Source organism: Epinephelus fuscoguttatus, linkage group LG3 (genome assembly GCF_011397635.1).
Source record: "Epinephelus fuscoguttatus linkage group LG3, E.fuscoguttatus.final_Chr_v1".
Taxonomy (NCBI): Eukaryota; Metazoa; Chordata; class Actinopteri; order Perciformes; family Serranidae; genus Epinephelus; species Epinephelus fuscoguttatus.
Genome location: NC_064754.1, coordinates 35,251,584 through 35,272,521, shown reverse-complemented (window position 1 = coordinate 35,272,521; position 20,938 = coordinate 35,251,584). Strand labels below are relative to the sequence as shown.

Below are 20,938 nucleotides of genomic sequence, written 5' to 3'. Positions count from 1 at the left end.
CTGTGAGAGTCCATTATCCTAACCTGCAGTGACTCTGCAGTTGGTGAGGCTAATGGTGGTGTCACTCTGAGAGTTAATGGGGCTTGAGGCAAGCTGTAAGTGAGCTGTATGTTCAGATTGTGGCTCAGCTTGTCGAAATAGAGGATAAACTGTTTCTGCCACCTGAGAGCCACTATCAAAAATTCTGGTTGCACATATGAAGTCTATTATCTTGAACACTTTATGCAGGATTTGTGCACTTATATCTCTCTGTAGTCTAGATAACAATATTAGCATCAGTAAATCAAGAGTAAATGGTGTGGTAGACTGACTTTTTGTAAATAGTCATATTTAATAGAAGCAACGACTGACAATAACAGCGCATGCAGTATTAGACCTTGCAAATTTCCTTACACAAGTTGCAAAGCTTTTCCATATGTAGCATTATTCAAATGTTCCTAGTAACAGAAATAACACAGTTAGAAGCCTGAGTCGGGGGCGTCTTTCTGCTTCTTCCTCTCTCTATTGTAACAACCAAAGCTACAGTACGTGCCTGAGTTCACTCTTTATTTGCATCTTTATTACACTGGTTGCTTGTTGGGGACAGTTTAACTGTAGCATGCTCAATTAAACTCTGACTGCCCACTACTCTGTGTAGCTGAAATGCCATCGTTTGTGTTCAGGCAATGGGGCTCACAGGGGGAAATTGTATGGCCTTGTGCCCAATAACTGAAAGGCAGCTGTCCAAAATGCCTCCATGCCTGAGCAAATGGCAAATTCAGAGGAACAGAGGGAGAGCATGCTACCCCCATTAAAGTCTTTTTTATCCCTTTTGAACCTTTAAAATTAAAGTACTGAGGCAAGTGTTTTTTTTTCTCTTCTCATGTATGTGCAAATGGGCGGCACAGTGGTGTGGTGGTTAGCACTGTCGCCTCACAGCAAGAGGGTTACCGGTTCAATGCCGGGTGTGGGAGCCCTTCTGTGCGGAGTTTGCATGTTCTCCCCGTGTCAGCGTGGGTTCTCTCCGGGCACTCCGGCTTCCTCCCACAGTCCAAAGACATGCAGATTGGGGACTAGGTTAATTGATAACTCTAAATTGTCCGTAGGTGTGAATGTGAGCGTGAATGGTTGTTTGTCTCTATGTGTCAGCCCTGCGATAGTCTGGTGACCTGTCCAGGGTGTACCCTGCCTCTCGCCCGATGTCAGCTGGGATAGGCTCCAGCCCTCCTGCGACCCTCAAGAGGATGAAGCAGTTAGAAGATGAAGATGAAGACTGCAAACTCTGAGTCAAATGATTAGAAGGCAGGGCATCTCCTTCCAAAGAGTCCATCAACCCCCAGGCGCTAAATGACTTGCACTAACTCCTGTAAGGGTGTGAGGGAATATTAAAAGCTTTTTTTTTAGGCTTAGCTTCCAATGAAATAAACTCAGGTTCCCTTGATTACTGCTGAGCATGTTTTTGTCCAAATTCAACCTTCTGATTAGGGCTGGGTATTGGTACTCGATACCATTAAGGAATCAACCGAAATAATCCACTAACAAGTAGTACTGGAACTTCTCTAGTCAGATCTAGAAATAAAATACTTAATTATATGGTTTGCTTGCAACCAAACACCATAAGCGTTCCTCCACTTAATGCTTCATGTGTTTGGTCCACTACCGCAGCTCAGCAGGTCCAACCCAAACAGTCTGTGGTGTGGTGAAGTCTAGTGTGGCGTGTTTTAAGGAGTTGGCAGTTCAGTGTGTTGAGATGCCACCAACACATTCAAAAGTATAGCTATACTACATGTCTGTGGCATTTTACACAACTGAATGCTTCCATTCACATAAACAAATAAATAAATAAAACAAAGGTATCAAATGAAGGGTGCTGGTACTGGTATAATAATTTTTCAAACAATACCCAGCCCCACTTCTGATTGTACTCTAAATCAAAATACTGAGCATTTCTTGAGTTAAATCCCCTGACTGATTTCAAGCTTTTTGATTTTAAAAACTTAAAACTATTAAGGTGACTTATTAATCAATCACCTGGCAGACAGTTTTGGAACTTCTTGTTAAAGAACAGCAGTCTTCATTGCATTCATGGTCTGCATGTTGTATAACAGAGATTGCAGCTTACAGATGCTTTAAAAAAAAAAAAAAGTTTTATTGACTCAACACGCATGGGAAAGTGCTGAGCACCAGCACTAAGAGAGGAAGTGGTTAGTCATTGTGATAACACATTTTTTATTGACAATCTGTCCCAAGAGGCCGAGCTGTGAAACACAGGGTCAAGTTAAAACAGTCAGACTACCTGTTTTGCAGGGTCGTGGGACATCATCTCCTCAGGCGGTGGGATGGCTATTACAAGGCTGGGTGGCTTCTTGCTCTTAAGTCGGCTATCTGGTTGACCTCCATTTGGAGGAGGCTCCTCCTGCCCCTGTGATGCCATCCTGTCAGAGTGCTGGAGATGAGAAAACAAGATGATGTCATTCAAAAACATGACTGAAACATTAATTTCACATAAGAATGGTTTACAATTGTTATACTTAATTTACTTATAGTAAATACATTTTACATGCACTTTAAAATTCTGGCTACTTTTGTTGACAATAAATATGAAAAAATACATTCATAAAAAATACTTTTTTGAAGACAAGACAAACAAAAACTATGACTAATGTCTATAGTTATGATGACAATAGCAGATGACATTTAATACTTTGGCAATGAAGTATGAAGTCACTAGTACTGCTAAAACATGTAGCCTATTTTTACTAGTGAATGCATGTTGATATAGTAGAAGTATTGCTATGCTTTCATGTGAACTGGATCTCTTGAGCAGGGTGAAAATCTTTAACCAAGCTCAATTCACATCTCACAAGACATAGGAGCTAAAAAAAGAAACGAAACAAAAAGAAAATGTTTGTGTATCAAGTCTTTCTTGTGTGTGTGTGTGTGTGTGCGCGCGCGTGTGCGCGCGCAGAGGACCCACCCTACAATAACTCAAAGGAAACTATTACAGTTAATCCAAACAAACAGTCTTCGTAACAGCAGCTGGCTCTCCTCCAGTTCAATCTGCTCCAACATCATTGCCAACTTCCCTCGCTTTTTCATTACCTTTACAGGCAATTTGTTAAGTGAACCTTAAAAGGCTCTGCATTCAATTCCAGCAGATGAGAAATGGTGTTATATCAAAGATAGTGACCGCGTCTAGCTACACAGTGCTTAGATCATTGATCCAAGTTAATGTAATTATAAGGGAAGAAATGAGAGGAAAGTAAGAGGATGTGTCTGTCAGAATGTTCCATTGCCTAGTCCACACATACACAGGTGAAAACGAAGCTTTGTCTACGCATTTTGTTCTTTCATCAAACGTATTCAGAAGCTTAGTTTCAGCATTGACATTAAGACAGGGAAAACTGATTTTTAGGCTTGTAATGTCAGAGTGTGTGCCGTTATCTCTTTTGTGAGGCATCACAATGAGGCAACATTTTGTGCAATAGCCGACATAACCAAAATAGTGCTGGCTTTGACCTTGCTAACAGAACTTTGTACATGTTTACACATAAATGTACAGCTATGCTTCGACTATATTTAGGAGCAGAGGCATCCAGAAGCGCTTCAAAGGTCACTGCTCCAGGTAGCCTTCTGTTTAAAGGTTTTCTTCAGGCTTCTGATTGGCCAACATCTTCTTCTTCTTTGCATTGCGTAAGCGTTAGCATGCTCTTGACAACACTTAACTTGTGTTTTTTCCTTTTCATTTGAATGATAATGTTTTTGTAACAGTCCCTGTGTCAAGATTTTTTTAGAACAAAGGAAGGGGAAAAAAATTGCCATATATCTGTGGACTAGCCTGAATATGTGCCTAAAAATAAACAAACAAACCAAGGTACACAAATAATTAAACAATATTACATTTCTGTCATTACCAACAATCTTCTGATAAGAAAGTGGTAACAACAGTGCAAACATGATCAAATAAACAGTTTAATTCGTTTAAGTGTATTTACATGTAATTTACATTTAGATTTAATTCATTACATTTAATAAATGTATTTAATTTGAAAGTCTCATGTAATGATTTATTGCCTGTGAAAATATTGAAGTTTCTAACCTAGGGACCTGGAGTGGGTGATACAGATACCGTGTGTGGCATTTGCAATTGTATATTGTAATAGTGCTAAGTTTATCAAGATATAGTTCATTTTTTTTGGAATTTCATTCATGAAACTATTCAGTGATAGAATAACCAGATGCACAAGTATTCCTTTGTCAAATCCAGTGAATTAAATATTTGACAAATCAATGCATTTCATCACATTGATGCAAAAATGGTTTAAGTAGACCTACCCTGTTAAAATAAAGGTTAAATAAATAAAAATAAATAAATAAGTAAAATGCCAAAAAGAGTCCTGCTTACTGATTTTCAAAATTGCCCCCAGAGCAATATTAAACAGAGATAGCTTTCTTGGCATAAACCATACAGCAAAATCTCTCTATTGACTGATCATTTCATGACACACAGCATCAGTCATACAGCACTGTCGAGCCTGACCACAGACTGAAGAATACAAAAATTATGTTAAAAAATTCAAAATTAATTCAAGGGAACTGGTTAGCCAACTAAACACATCAGAAATTGATTCTGCAGCACCTAGTGTACATACTTGGACCACTAATGAAGAAGCAACTGATACACCAGCTGTTGGGAATGACACCCGATGACATCAGATGACAGCGATCAATAGTGCTCTCAAATCACCATTAATCCTCCAGGTGGTTGGTAATCACTATCCTTTTCTTCTACTTGAACTGAAAACAGCCTTGCAGTAAGTCTTATTGATTACATATAATAGTGGTGATTAGTAGTTGAAGCATCTTCTACATCCAGATTAATTCCAGATTGCTCTGAATAAGATCATCGGTCTATGTCTGAAACACGTTTTACACCTATCTATTTATGAATAACTACCACAGTACCGGCAGCATGCCTCAAGATCACTGTGCCTTACAGTCAGTGTTTACAAACAGAAACTCACATTAACTGAACTACATCACGTGCGTGTGAATTCTGCACACTTCAGACAACACAAATAACTCAAACATCATATCTGCAGTCTTGTCAGTTGAGTTGGTGTAATTAGATTCATAACCAGCCTCTCTGTTTGCACAGGGGCTAAATAATATTGTTAAACTTACTTATCTTCGTCTTCCAGTCTTTACCAATCAGAGTCAACAGCGAAACAACCAGCCAGTCTATTCCTGGAGCTCAGAATGTCTCGTAGCATTACACTGAATAGTTCCAGAGAAATCAAAGGCATTGCAGACATAAACCTATAATGTCACAGACCTTGGCCAACACATCCATTATGTCATTATGGTCTTGAAAGCTTTGAAGTTGTCCTGGAGTTGTGGTTTATAAAATCAATGCGAGACCCTGGGTGTCTGCGGCAGGAATGGCAGCAGCAGGGAAATCCGACACCAGCTCAGTCAATAGCCTAGTTTCCACTACAGAGCCAAGAGACACAGTTAGACAGGGCTTTACATATTGTTCATGTTACTTACTCCGTCCCCACCCCCCAAAAAACAGCATTTCTATGATGCCTTTATGCTAATAGGGGTTTATATTTCAATTCTGACAACAGTGTTTTCAATTACGTGTTATAAATATTTCAGGTTTGGACAGAAATCCTGATTCAGTCCTCTTGAGACAGAGAGGAGGGTACTGGCAATCTAGCCTGTGGTTTAGAAGAGTAGTAGGGGCTGGAACCCACCCACATAGATAATGAAATAGCTAAGAATTTGGCTAATGGACAGAGTGCTCAAGTGGCGGAGAGACTGCTGCTGACCATAGCTTATCAATGAGGCAGTTGTTAGGATCCACATAACTAATGGGAATGGATAGACAAATTGTATTCTCCAGAGGAAAGACAACAGAGATAGAAACCTTCAGAATATGAGGCACTAACCAGGGACAGGGATGGAGTGCCAAATGGGCACTATAGGGCCAAATTACATTTTTGATCTTATGCTACATTATGAAGTATCTAGACCACTCAGGTCCTCTGGGACAGGTCTGGTTGTGTCCCTAGAGTCAAAATTAAACACGGAGAGAGAGTTTTGCTTTTATGCACCATACACCTGGAGCAAACTCCCAGAAAACTGCATCTCTGCTGCCACTGCCATTTGTTAAATCAAGTAATTAATAATTTCTTACACTGCACTCTAACTTTTAATCTTGCTTTTTATACCTTAATCATTCTTTTAAAGTTCTTTTTTCTACTCAATTAGCTTTACAGTGACTGTTTTAATTGTATCTCAATTACCTCATATAATGTATTTCTTTAGTGTATTGTCTTGATACTTCTGGTGTTTTGTGTAAAGCACTGATTCCCAACTGGTGGGTCTCAGTCCAAAAGTGGGTCGCTGGTCCATTCTGAATGGACTGCAAGTGACGCTCGAACATGTCAAGTTTAAAAAAAAAAATTTTTTTTTGAAGTACAGTCAATTTCTGGCATGTCTGAAGTGCTGTTTCCTGCTGTAGAGTGAATTATTAACAGACAGCTACTTTACAGAGACAGCAAACTAGCTCAACGACATGGCCAAACACAAATATGATGCTGAGTGTATTAAACTGTGTGGACCTTGAACTCACAACTAAGGAGAAATCTTGACCCGTGGCTGGACCAGTCAGAAACCACTTATGTAAAGCACTCTGAATTGCCCTGTTGCTGAAGTGTGCTATATAAATAAACTTGCTATGCCTTTATATTTTTTTGTTAAAAACATGTATCTCGATACTCAGCTCTCTTGGAGTTATACATATTTTCAAAACAATATTATAATGGCAACCTAAGAGTTGTTTTTTTTTTCCAAAGAAAATAACAATAACAGGTGGCATGATATAGCGCATGTGCTTCAAACTAATAAACAGACCCAGGGCCAAGATCCTCCCTGCTAGACCTTTTTACGACCCCCACCATGTTGGAAATTTACACATTTAACTTTATGCAAGCAGCACCTCATTGTGTGACCAATCATTTATTTTTTTAATCAAGTTTAATGTGCCTGCACCGTGTCTTATCTGCGAGGATAATGCTGCCAATCTGCAGGAAAACTATCTTGTGTGGCATTAATCTACGCATGCCACTCAAGGCTAATATTGCTTAAATGTACTGTTGAAAAACACAACCGAAAACAGTGGAGTTTGTTTTTCTCAGACGGTTCAAGCGGTCCCCCCAGGATAAAAACAATGTGGCTAGTAGCCTCTGGGAAATTGAGTTTGAGACCCCAAATATAGAGCATGGAGATGAATTCAATCAACAGCATGCAACTCCCTGATGATGAGTGTGTATAAATAGTATCTACTGTTATGTGGTGCCATCTCTTTTTTTGAGCTAATTTAATATTCTGATTTGGTCAATGACCACAGCAGTGTTCACAGATGAGACGAAAATACAGGCAGAAAACTGACGAAGACACGTTTCTACAGGTGTTATGCAGCAAGCCTGCTCTGACAGACTGTTGATACCACCGACAGGAAAAATATCTGAGGAATGAGTTCAGTTATTTTTACTGAATCCATAACCATGATTTCTCCCAGCTGTGTCTGGCAATGATAGTACCAGCAGGCAGCAGCTCCATGGGGACATGTTTGCTAAATAAATATGGGTCATTTCTTTCTAATCATAAACCATCCGTGCTCTCTCACTTGTACTAAACACATCTAATTAATCTGATGGTTTATTTTTAAATGGAACGAATGGGTTCTGGTCAAATCATATACAGTATATCATTCTTCACTTGTGTTTCTCTAACCATGGATGAAATGATATGAAATGAAAGGTCAAAGTCAGCTGAAGTTCAGCTTAAGCTTACTGAGAAGACAATGACAGGATATAAAAAGGGAAAAAATAGAGGAAACATTGGGAGAGACAATCCAATGACCCCCCACCCTCAGTTGTGTCAAGTGAACCTGTGAACTCATTCACTGCGGTGCGGTCTCAGATCCCAAAGAGTCATGTGTCAGAGAGCAAGGAAGAGGCATGTCCACAATGACATCATCCATAGCTAATGTCATCACATGACATGGAAAGTAACATTTCCAAGAAGTAGCTGTGCCTCTTGAGCATCTAACAATTCACTGGTTCATCTAAAAAGCCCATCGCTTGACCATTAATCAGCAGGACTGTGCTGTCACTGTGTGTTAACCACCTCCTCCTCTTGTGTTTGGTGGAATCACGTGTCCCTCAGAGAGTGTGTCACCATGTCACCATGGTTCAGTCTCTTCCCCCTGGGAGAGGCCTGCCCTGTGAATGTATCAGTCTGTTTGTTTGAGCGTGTTCCCATGATGCTCAAAGCAGAGTTATACCCTGTGAACCTGGAGACAGGCTAGACTGAGCTCATTCACTCAGAGCTGTATAGTTTTGTAGAGATTTATCCTTTTGGAAATGCAGTCAGAACAAAATGTCCTCATTTTGTAAACTCCACACAGAACCGGCATGTATGGGTGTAGGGAAGATATCATGTTTCATCTTCTGCCACACTCACTCTACACAGCAGTTGACTGACTCGATTTGGACCAAGCGCACTGTTGTGAATTATGTTTAGTGTAGGCAGCCCTTGACAAACATACCAAAGGTACTGGTGGGCTTTTCCAGGCTATTAACATAAGCTTAAATGCTGTTATATTGATTGACAATAAACAAGGTTAGAATATTGTAGAATAGCGCTGCTTGATATGCAGAAAATGTCATATTGTAATTATTTTGATGGATACTGCGATCATGATTTAAGTGGCAATGGTCATTTTTGCATTTTATTTGAACTGAAATAAATGAATAAATAAAAATGATGATGATGTGATTTTTGCTGGGTTCTGTCCAAAACAAGCTTGTCCTCTCATGATTTGTAGGCTGGGGCACCACTGTAGCACCACGATGCTTCATTTATAATGGTATGTTGGGCACATTTTACCTTCATCAAAAAATTGCAGCTCCTGCAGTTTGGATATTGCACTTGGCCATACTGGGATTTTGAGAATTTTTCAATTAACTGTGCAGCCCTAGAGTAGAAAAAACATGCTGACTGTAGCAAACCAAACACCATGATTACATATAATTAGTAGGTAGAGCTAGTCCCATATATTTTCTGTTTCTCATATAAAACCATCAGCTATGCCTACTGTGAGAGCAGCCACACTGTTTTACTCACTGCATATTTTTGGAATTCTTCTCACATCTGAGCCAAGAGAATTGTTGAGAAACTACACTATGCGCCTCCACAGCAATACAAGCCTTGTTGATAAGGCTTACTGTGTAAAGAAAAGAGTGAGTCTCACTGAACTCAAGTGTTGTGTGTGCCAAGCTCAGCCTTTTTTTCTACTTTTCCATTTTAAGCATTTACTTGACTCTTCAGAGCAACTTGTAGTAGCCCAGAAAGCATCCAATCTACTTCATGGGTGAAAGTAAGCAAGATTCCTGACATGTGTTACCACTTGCAAAATCAGTTTTCATGCTCAAACATTATAAGAGCGATGATAACTCTGAGTCAGGAGGTACCTATTTAACAAGTCACATTATAGCACCTCTGACAGTGGTGTGAATGTGTGACCTGGGCTCCAGACAACATTGCACAACACCCTTCCCTTATGTACAGAAATGTAAGACCTGACTTATTCACACGTTCTTTAATTACAGTAATCATGAACATTTACCTCAACATAACTGAGCCCTCTACAATGATACAATTCAACACTGAATGAGTCATTTTGAGATTAGCATTATGAATAAGTCCATCATTATGCTGTGCATGTCCACAGCGGAAGTAGCTGTTGTGGTCTGTGTTGTTTTGAGGACTTATTCTGAAACTGTTTGAGGCTAAATGAGGAACTGACCTTCAGAAAAGTGCCACATCACTACTTCTTTGTTACATCCACCAAGTTTCCCTTGTAGAACCTGACAAGGAAATATAAAAAAAAGCATGAGTGTTGTTCAGGTTTGCCAATAAATATCTCTCAAAACACCATCAGAGAACATTCACGCACAGACACAGCAATCAAAAATCCATTAAAGATAACTTCACACATGCAATTACTCAGAGGCTTACAGCGCAAGTGTGATTAATGAAGCATCAGTGCAGCGAGTAGTGAGGAATGAAGATTAGATGGAAGTGTAACCGTTTCATGATAAAGATGGAGGACAGCACTGAGGATTGAAGTGAGTACAAGTGCTGGTGTTCAGACAATGTTCACATCCTCACACAGACTATGTCTCACACACTCACTCAGTGTGTGGACAACTACAGCAAGTGCTAATTTGTATGTGGGACTTGACCACACTAACAGTGTGAGCTCGAATAGTAACATAAGGAGATGTTGTGTAATAACACTGTCAGTCGGTTTCCCTGAAGCAAACCATTCTCAAACAAAACCAAGTCCAGTTGCGTTCGATTCAATTGCCCTGAGATAACTATGACCTGGATGAATGAGAATATCCACAGGCATTCTCAAACAATTGCAATTTTCTTCAAACAAGGAATCTAAAAAGGGGAACATGAAGAACTGGTGGTGAAATTTTTATTAAAAATGGCCATGATGTTGATATATTTGATTGGACACCAGTAAAAACAATACATCTCAGTTCTATAACTGTTGGCATGATCTTACATTTATCAGGTGCTAAAGATACTGCACAATCTATTGACAATATTTCCCATTTCTAAATACATATCGATAACATTACAATGTGTTTTTCATACTATGGAGAAGCCACTTGTCAAGACATGATGTCTGGACCAAACACTAGCCAGGCTGCTATGAAATTTGCTGTGGATATTCACTGTCTCAAGTGGATGATTTAAGATGATTTTGGCAACTTTCTCGAATCCCTGTTTCGATTGGCAATGAACTATGTAGCTATGTAAAACCCCACCCTGTCCCCTAAACATTCTGGCTCTATGTTACTAAACTGCCTTCTTATATATGTTGTTGTGGCAGCATAATGGCTGCTTGGCTTACGTTCAGAGACAACATTTTTTTCCAGGTAGCAAAACACCACATTCATGCACTGAGTAGGCTGGCCAAGGAGGCAGGACCGACACAGCAGAGCTCTGGGTGCACATCAAGACTCCTATCTTAGGTTTAGGCAACACATGCACGTTAAGGTCACATTTCAATAAAAAAAACATAACAAAGACTCTTGACCAATTTTGAAAAAGTCACAAACTTTTCCTGTTTTCAAATATATGTACATACGTGCAAAGAGTCACTAGTTTTCTTTCCTGTTTCCATGTTTGACAAACTGAGATCTCCTATCTGTCTTAACAAACTGAGCTGTTGAACAAATCCTATGCTGTAAATGGAAGACCAGAAAGAACTGACTGTGAAGGAGCTTTACATGGACACGGGCCAGCAGTCAGCTGGCAGAATGCCTTGAAAACGAAGCGCAGCGCCCTGATGTAACGAGACCTCTTTAAAGACAATCCAAACCTGTGATGGCAGCAATGAAATGACATCCATAAAGTCCATACATATGTTAGGCGGACAGCAGGTTTGGTTTGGTCTGCCTGCACTGTTGCTTTGTGTGGGGTTCAAACTGATCATGACTGAGCAGACAGTCATTATGTCAGCAGCAGATTCATCAGTTGAATGCTACTGAAAGCGTAGGAGAGTGTGTGAGTTTCAGCGGTATCTGTGTGTGCGTGTGCGCTTCAAACAGTCAGAGCAACAATTAAAACAGCCCCCTCAGTCTTCACTCCCAACCACAATATCTCTTGATGACTCTCTAAACAAAACCCTGATTCTTTACATATCCCATTACCCATCTTTGGCTGATGATAGCACTTTGGTGCCTCAAACAAATCAATAGTTCCATTTCAAAGCTATTAGAAGACAGCAATTCAAGTTCACTATTGAGGCATCTCGTTTGAAAAGGACCTTGGCTTCCACCTAACCATTCCAGAAAAACATTGCACCATTTTCCAAGAGTGTGCATGCCCAGACCCGCATAACAGCGAGCTACTATGCAATTCCTCACAGCCTTGTTCCCAGGCCCAGAGTTCCTCAAGATGTGACCTAAATAACTAGTATTCATACAGCGTGTGGACATATAAAACAAGGTGCAGCTACCCTGTTTGGTTTTCCTCTCTGTCACTGGTGCAACAAGTGCATGCATACATGTGTGTATGTTGCAATGTGTCACCCAAAACAGCGAACTTCTGAGGGTTTCGTCAGAGAAAGTCTTGTTGACTGGCCCAGCCTGGCTGTTAAAATGAGAACTCTCACCCACTGTCACAAATTAGCTGTGGTGCCAGACTGAATGTGTGTAAAGACATTCTGTCTCCTTGTGGAAGAAACGTAGAGGAAAATGAGCAGTTTCTGTGCCACAATAAATGTAAACGGTCGATACAACCTACTCTCTGCCCCATTCAGAGCTTTATGGCAAAGCCAGAGTATCCACAGAAATCCTTTTAAGGTTTATGAGACTTTGGGCTTCAAGGCATTTCCGGAGTGTCCCAGTCTTTTTTAAGATAATGTGTCATGCACTGTGGAACGAAGGTAGGCCTGGGAGTGCAAGAAAAATATTTCAACAGACTAGCCAGCAACTAGGAAAAAGGCACAGGGTTTTCTGGGCGTGTTATCGCATAGCAGCTGAAAACAGATAAGATCATGGAAGGAAAGCCCCGAGAGGGAAGTGATGACAGGACTTGATTGTGACTCTGCGACAGACTGGAAGAACCTGCATGCAAGTGGATAAGCAAAGGGGTTTCCAAACTTCAAAACCACATTCTTATCAGATAAAGTGGACTGTGGTTGATGGGGAGGTAAAAATGAAGAAACTGAAACCACTGAGCAGAGGCATTCTCGGTTACTATTGCACTCTAACTTCCGTCAAAAGAAGCATCAATATTCAAGTGAAACACTTGTGTTTACAGGGAGCTGACTGTAAATAAATTACAGACCCTGAAAATCAGCAAGCCCCTTTTGAAAACCACTTGAAAAATCTACTACCTCAGGTTTAAAACCAAGTTCAGCTACAGGCAAAATCTAATTTCTGGAAACATGTACATAAAAAAACAGGACATCCAAATACGTATCCTTCTATTTTACATGGCTTTTTTTATGTCAAGACAGAGGCTTACATGCTGACGAGGCATGTGACCTTTTGGCCTGAACTCGTGCTTCCTTGTAGTGACGGAATGTAAATATTCAAATTTGTAGTGGGTCACAGCTTGACACAGTCCGTTGACACAGTGACAGGTGTGCAGGTGTGGCAAACGACTTGTCGGCTCAACCATGCAGATGCAGCTGTTACTTTGTTGCTTTTTGTACAACACACAAGCTGCCTTCTGTGCTAAAACAATGTATTTCCTCTTTTTCTGCATTGCCAAAAACTTAGTATGATGCAGACGGAAATGGGAAAAACACCATGCGATTGGTAAATCATTATTCACTGCTTCCACTTGTGCGCAAATGCGTGCACATAAAGTAGATCATAATGGGGGATAATTTTAACTGAGCGCTGCATGTGCAATGACATAATAAAGTTGTGAATTTTGTGTGATGACACGGAAACAGGTTTAAAGGCCCTACTAGTGAAGGCAACTTGAAAAGTACTGCTGCCACAAGCATTTTCCGAGAAAAACAATAATAGGCAATGCGACAATTTTGTGTAATAATAACACTGTATAGTGTAAGTGTAACAGCAAAGGTTCTGAGAGAACATCTGAAATATTGTACAAGATAAAACTAATAAACTATAAAGCAGTCACTATAAACAATTGAGTTCAACATAATTGTTAATTATTGTGTTAAAGCAGAGAGCAAATGCCTAAAAACGTAGGCTAGTTATCTTACGAGACAGGGCTCTTTTCAATGGAAATCTATGACTAGCACCTTCAAGTCCTCTACTCCATGGGTCATGGATGAATCACTGAACAGGCCTAACTGCCACAGGTCCAGGGGCCCAACATGTCCGGGCCCCTACCCCCGTGTTCACCTGCAAAATATCACTCAAATTAGCACATGCCGACCAGGAAGAGATCAAAATGACCTCAAAGACACGTAAAAACCACAAAGAGATGGGAAGGAACTGCAAAGAGACACAAAATAACTATGGAAACTGGGAAAAACAACCACAGAGAGACACAAAAGTCCTGGTATGATACCTCTTGAACCAAAAGTAACCCTTCAGACATGGTACCTAGACCCTAGCGTTTCCACCTCAAACAGTTCCCTTAAATGTGGGCAGGTTGTTGTCACTGCTCCGTCCAGCACATTCTGTATTTCCTCATTATTGGTGACACAGATGGAAGCCTGCACTTCATTTATCGTCCACAAAACAGGGATGCACGCCAACATTTTCAGAACAAAACAGAACAGGCTGCAGTGAGAGTCTCTCTCAATGGGATATTCAACAATAGCGGGTTTCTGCATTTAGTCCTTCCCAGGCAAACTCAGGGGTTTAGTGTTACCGGAGCCCACGTGAACAATGCTCCACTATGCTTTTTTTTTTCCCTCTGAGTGAGGATTTGATGATCTGCCCTTCACATAACACGGCTGAAATTAATAAACGCTTAAAGGTCCACTCATTACTAAAAGTGTATGTCATAAAAACTAAAGTAACAGTCAAAGTTGTTAGAGTGAAACTTAAGGTGTGTTGATTGATTCAGGTCATCAACTCATGCATTGAGTAACATTAAAGTTGCCAGCAGTCCACCCGGCAAATGAAGTAATTTACTACTCTGACTCCAGCTGCTGCAAGAGGCAGCAAAACATCCTTTCACTTTATAGTTACAGTTTACTAATAAAACTCTTCACAGTATGAACAGTGAGTGAGCATCAAAACCAGCCACAACTCATCCCTAGGTAGAGTGAACATGCGCTATTGACCAACAGACTGCAGTGTCACAGCTCCACCTTTTAGTACCAGATCTGTGCGCTAGGTACCCCAACCGAGGGGGGACCAAAAATGGGGACGGTACGGAGCGGAACCGAACTGAACAGAACCATACTGTACTCAGTGGAAACAGGGCTATAATGACACAACATTAGCCACAAAGGGACACAACAACACAAAAAGATGCATGACTACAAAGAGATGTAAAACAACATCAAAACTGATGGAAAACCACAACAAAGTCTGTGTGTCTTGCTCCTATGTAGGAGAGGTGGTGAGGCCTTTTTTATATCTGTGCCCAGGGACCCACTGTCTCATAACACACCCATGCCATGAGAATAAAAGACTGCTAATGCTCTAACTCAAAATATTAAAAGAAAATGATAAGATTAGACTTTGTTTTTATGATGTTTTCATTAATTATCATATGACTAACACTCAGTAATACCGTGAATGTCACTGACATTACAATTTTCTCTACACTACCCACCTCCATGAAGGCCTGGAGTACTTAATTTAAGTACATAATTTCAGTATTAATCATATGTTGACAGCGCAAGTATCTACACGTCAGTGGTGGTTGAAAACGGAAGGAGACTGTAAATTTACATGGAAAAAGAAGAACTCTGAGTTGGCACCTGACGTTACTCTACACCACTGTAACCAAATACAACCCATCACCCAACACATCTGAAACTCTCACACTGAGTAACACAGACCTACATTTTCACACTGTGCAGCAATGAGCTGACATTTACATTAATCTAATGGGAATGCTTAAACAGATTTTGCCCTTTTTTTTGCAAAGGAGTCCTGCACAATCAGACCAAAGACAAATATCTAAGAAGGTCTGTCCTCAGCAGACCCTTGTGAGGGTTGCTGGTGGACAAAAACTGGCAGAATTATGTAACTTTCTGCAGGAGGTGGAGAGGTATCTGTGAGGACACATAGCCACACAACCATTACTCCCACATTCTGCAATAACTTCTAAGCTGCAAATTAATGACCTAATGGACTGTCTACATTTAGTCACCACTATGTATATCTAAAAATATGTTTTAAAGATTAGCTTACCTACACCAGAATAGAAATATTTTGCTTCTCTCTGTTAGGAAACTTGTACAAAATGTGGTTTAAATCCGTCATAATTCAGATTAAATGTCAGTTTCTGTTCCGGTCATTCCCCGTTAAAGACCGTGTGTGAACACTCCCTCCTTCACTCTTTGAAAAACAAATGGGAGGGGTGTAACAACAAATGAATTTTGTCGGCACATGGCGACTATAATTAACTTAACAGGAATAACAGAGGGACATTTGAGATGGATGGAGGTATTCGTATATATTTGTCTCGGCGGGTAACGTTAGAGCAACAAAGGGCTTGTCGAGGCATGCTTTCAACGGCTGGTGAGAGAAAACGACCGTTGCAAGCTAACACAGTAAATGTCATCAGCAGTGTTAGTTGTCCTTTTAAAAAGCTTTGGTTCACATTTAATATTCAAACTTCTTTTATCAGAGTATTTTTACACGGTTATTTTGACATGTTTAATACCGGTTCTCATTTCAAAAAGTCGATAGAGGTCGTTGACTCAAACACTAACTTTTCACGGCTTTAACGTCCCAAAAACAAATGTAATGTCTGAAAAGTCTCATTTCACTCACCTCCAAGAAGAACTAACTGAGTTTTTATTCATTAGCAGAGTGTATATATCCGAAATGCAACGACACTGTACGCTACTGTCCACCAGTGTGACACTAACGTTACTTCCCTCTTTCTCTCTTCCAACATCCTTGACTGCGGCTCCACGGAGGAGCAGGGGGCGGAGCTACGACTTATCGTACCCACAGAGGAGGCGAGCTGGGCCCGGGCCAACCCTCCGACAGCCGGCCGCGTGTTGAAGCTACAGGAACCCTCTGTCCTAATAGTCAGTGATTAACTGCTACACAGATACACAGCATGCTGCTGCACGCTTCTGCTTAATTCATGCAGTCCGTACAATACTGGTCTACATCTTACAATGTTAACATAACCATTAGCCCATCTGTTTTCATTACTGTGCTGCTTCTGTGCAGCTGTACGGACAGCAGGTTTACTCTGCACCTCTCTTGTAATATATGGAAGCAAAGAAGGGCCATCATTATTAGCATTATTATAAGCAGCTGAATACCATATTGTAAACTGTAACCCTTCGGAGAATACTCAGATGTTCAAGTTTAAATTTAGTTTGTTTGAATTTTGGTGTCTCTGCTTCACCTATCTGATTAGAGCAACTTACTCCCTTAGGAGGGTGTTTTCACACTTGGTTCTGTTCAGCCCTCTAAGCAGACTCAGAGCAGTGACCAGCGGTGGGTAGAGTAGCCAAATATTGTACTCAAGTAAGAGTACTCATACTTTACAACAATATTACTCAAGTAAAAGTAAAAAGTAGTCATCCAAATAATTACTTGAGTAAGAGTAAAAGAGTATTTGGTGAAAAAACTACTGAAGTACTGAGTAACTGTTGAGTAACGTCTGATTTATTTGTAAAATAAGAACATGAACGTAATCAATCAATCAAAAATAATAATCTGCAAATTCATGTATTTTAAACGATACCCCTTTAACTAAAACAAAAATAAATTAAATCTTTACAAACATAACATAAATCAAGGCACAAGAAACACAAATATATTCTTATATATACTGTACATATATATATATACATATGTAATTATGTACTCAGAGGTGGGTAGAGTAGCCAAATATTGTACTCAAGTAAGAGTATTGTTGCTTTAAAACAATATAACTCAAGTTAAAGTAAAAAGTATTTTGCATTAAAACTACTCTGAAAAGTACAATTTATCCAAAAAGTTACTCAACTAAATGTAACTTAGTAAATGTAACTAGTTACTACCCACCTCTGGCGGTGACTCAACATTTTTTTGGGCATATGTGAACACCCCAATAGCACTCAGACCCCTCTGAAGTGAACTGCTTCAAGTCCTCTGTGCGGTTCACTTAACCTGTGCACTGCGAACACAAAGCACTCCAGGTTTGTTTTGCTCTCTGCCATTGTATTTAGCCCTCTAGATCACATGCTGTTGCACTGGGACGCTTGAAAAAACAGACAAAACCATGTCAGCCTGTAACGCATGCAAGGACGCAGGATGAAGAATAGTTTGGTCCACGGAAGACAATGTAGAATACATCAAACAGCAATAGTCTACAGCACATAGAAACACCAAGGTTCTCCTCCAGTTATAAATTAATCTGAAAGCGAGGGGCTTCATAAAGTGCCACATCAAATTAAAACCAAAACTACATCAATATATGTTATATATAGGCTATAGTGTGAATAGAAAGAGGACTGAAGCCCCAGCAGAGGTGAAGATGACCAGGAAGCGAACTGAGTGCTCTTTCAAATGAACTGACAATGTGAATGCAATGTCAGTCCACTTTTAGGTGCACTTTAAGAGGACTGAGTTCAGTTCATTTAAAAAGGACTAAATGTGAAAGCACCCTAAGTGAACCACACAGCACTGGTCTGAGTTCTGTTGGAGTGTTCACAGATGTGCAAAAAATGCTGAGTCACCTCTCTGAGTCCACTTAGAGGGCTGAAAAGGACCATGTATGAAAACACCCTAAAACCAGCAAAATATCAGCAACCCCATTATGTTTTTCTGTAATTTTCATTTGTTTCTGTGACATTGCACAACATGAAAGTCTTCAAAGAAATTCAGACTGTTTTCAAAAAAATATTTCAGTGTAGTCACATTTTACAATTTAACGTTAAGCTGCTTAAAAGATTCAGATGCTTTCTTTCTGCGTCTGTAATAATGTAGCTAACCCTTCATTTTTTTGTCTCACTGAGTAATGATGGAGCTAGTTTCAGACATCATCTTAAAGGGGTATTCCAGCAATTTAATTGTACACCTCCACAAAGTTGGAAGAGACTTGCAACAGAGATATTAAAAAAGGGTAGTCAAAACTGATGCTCTCTTAATGTGAAACTGATGTGGCAAATGGACCTTGAGGAAGAAACTGTGATAGATGATCTAAGATTGTGTCAGGATGTGGCTAGTATGTGAAAGAAGCGAGGGGGGAAGCTCACACAATATAAGATACATATATATCATACGCCATTATGACTGTACAGAATGAAGTTGAAGTACTGACATTAAATTGTTGGTTCAGAAATCCTTTTAAGTTTAAAGTTGTGTTCACTGGGGGATTGGTCGCAAATACCGGATATATCCCAGTGTGCGTTTTCTGTTATTACTGTGGGTCTAATAACTGTCTGTCAAGTTATTCTAAGACACTGGAAGACAACAAAGGCCCCAGAATTAAGAGAATGTGTTATTGCAGTGGTGGAAATAGCATCTTATGAATGTTTGCTCAGTAGAATAAATGGCCATCAGGTGGAAGGAGTATCCTCTTGGGACCAGTTATGGACTCATGTCAAAATGGAGGATAAGCATACATAATTAAGAACTTGCTCTGTGATTATGTGACCCTGTAGCGTGGCATATGAGGACACATGTTTGACATGTTTCTGTTTAGTTTGTTTTCTTCTCTTCCCTTCTAGACGTATTTATTGTTTCTTTATGTACTGGAGTCCACCTCAATATTATAAAAAATATGTGTCTGTATTCTTGTATGCCCAGAAAATAATACATATTTATGCCATGTACCGAGCCTCAAGCCAATGAAAACTTGACCCTAGTTTGGGTCAAGCAGGGAAAAAAAGCACACTACCAATTGCCAATAAATATTTTAAGAGCCTCTTTAATTTGCCAGGGTCCAGACTTTTGAATCTGCCCACCCCACTGAGTTCAAGTTGGATGATTCATCTGACATCCTGACATGAAACAGCGGTTTCTTGGTTAAAATAAAAAATACTCAATGAGCGCCACAGGGAGACAAGATCAGCTGCTGCCGAGCGTTATCAAGCATTGTGCCAGAACCAATGGGGAGTGCTGTAGACAAAATAGACACTGCCACTGGAGCTGTTCTAAATCAGCACATCTTCTCAGTATCCCATGATACAGTATCGTAACTGTGGTTTGTTTAACTTTGCTCTGCTCAACTCTAAAAACCCAGGGGGAAAAAAGTACGTTGGCATCAGTGAGGACTTACATGACGTTACTTTCGGGTGTGTCTCTGGAGATTGGTTGCCTAGAGAAATCGGTTAGAATGGATGCAATGTCAGACTTAAGATGTAAAATGGAGTGTAACAAGTTGACTGTCTGATATCAGGTAGGGATGCACCAATCCGGTATCTGGATCAAATATCGGCCCGATATCAAAAAAATAGATGGATCGGTTATCAGAAAATGCAACCTATACCATAGGCAATCCTTTCCCTTTAAATCTATTGCGACGCGAGCTACGTCATACGTCATGGAGCGAAGGAGATAATCTACTGTGTGGAGGTATTTCACACTAGTTCAACTGCTGTTGCACAATTGTTTATTTTTGTTAAAAATAAATAGTTCATCATTAAATTAATCTGTTTCCTCTTGTTTCATTTTATCTTAGGAAAGAACTGTGTAGTCATCAATGCCTGATGCCTCTAGTCTTTTCTGTTTTACATGTAAAGGTATATAGCTTATATAAAGGTCTTAAAGTAGAAAAATCTCCATGTCTTTCAAATTTCAGACCCCTAGTTGGTAACATAAGCTTCATGTAGAAGTTTAAGTCAAGCCCAGTCCACGATAAACCCTTTGAGATCTTTGGGATTATTTTCGGAGACTTTTAAAAGCTCCTCCAAACTTTTAGAGCAGTGTTCATGGACTCTGAAATACTTAACCGGTAAACTGATCTGTGGTGATGTGAAAAATCAGTGAAATACCCATTTAGCACCTGCTATAATGTAGCACAGAGATGTGTCATTTTTTGTATTTCCATTAGCTGTATGGTTTTACAGTATCATGGTACAATGTTTTTGACTTCTATGAGTATGTTAAGTTCCTCCAGTATATTTCTCATGGAAATGTGGTAATACATTTTATTAATACTGGGCCTAAAGCTGTGTTTTTCAAAGTGGATTTAATGTAGTTCAAGCTGCTTAACCAGAGAATAAAAACACATAAACACAATA

At 39.9% G+C, this 20,938-nt stretch overlaps 1 protein-coding gene across 5 annotated transcripts in view; it reads right to left on the bottom strand.

The window, feature by feature from the left end:
* The window catches only part of LOC125884774 (inactive rhomboid protein 2-like), a 35,830-nt gene extending 19,116 nt beyond the window's left edge, over positions 1-16,714 (bottom strand). Inside the window, exons 1-3 of one of the 5 annotated variants that reach the window (XM_049569963.1) lie at positions 16,521-16,712; positions 9,860-9,920; positions 2,276-2,425 (exon numbers count right to left, since the gene is read on the bottom strand). In XM_049569963.1, coding sequence (XP_049425920.1) covers positions 2,276-2,413 — 138 coding nt within the window. In that variant the 5' untranslated portion in view covers positions 2,414-2,425; positions 9,860-9,920; positions 16,521-16,712. The other 4 variants (XM_049569972.1, XM_049569981.1, XM_049569958.1 and 1 more) reach the window with 4 other exon arrangements.
* Positions 16,715-20,938: the final 4,224 nt, after the last annotated feature.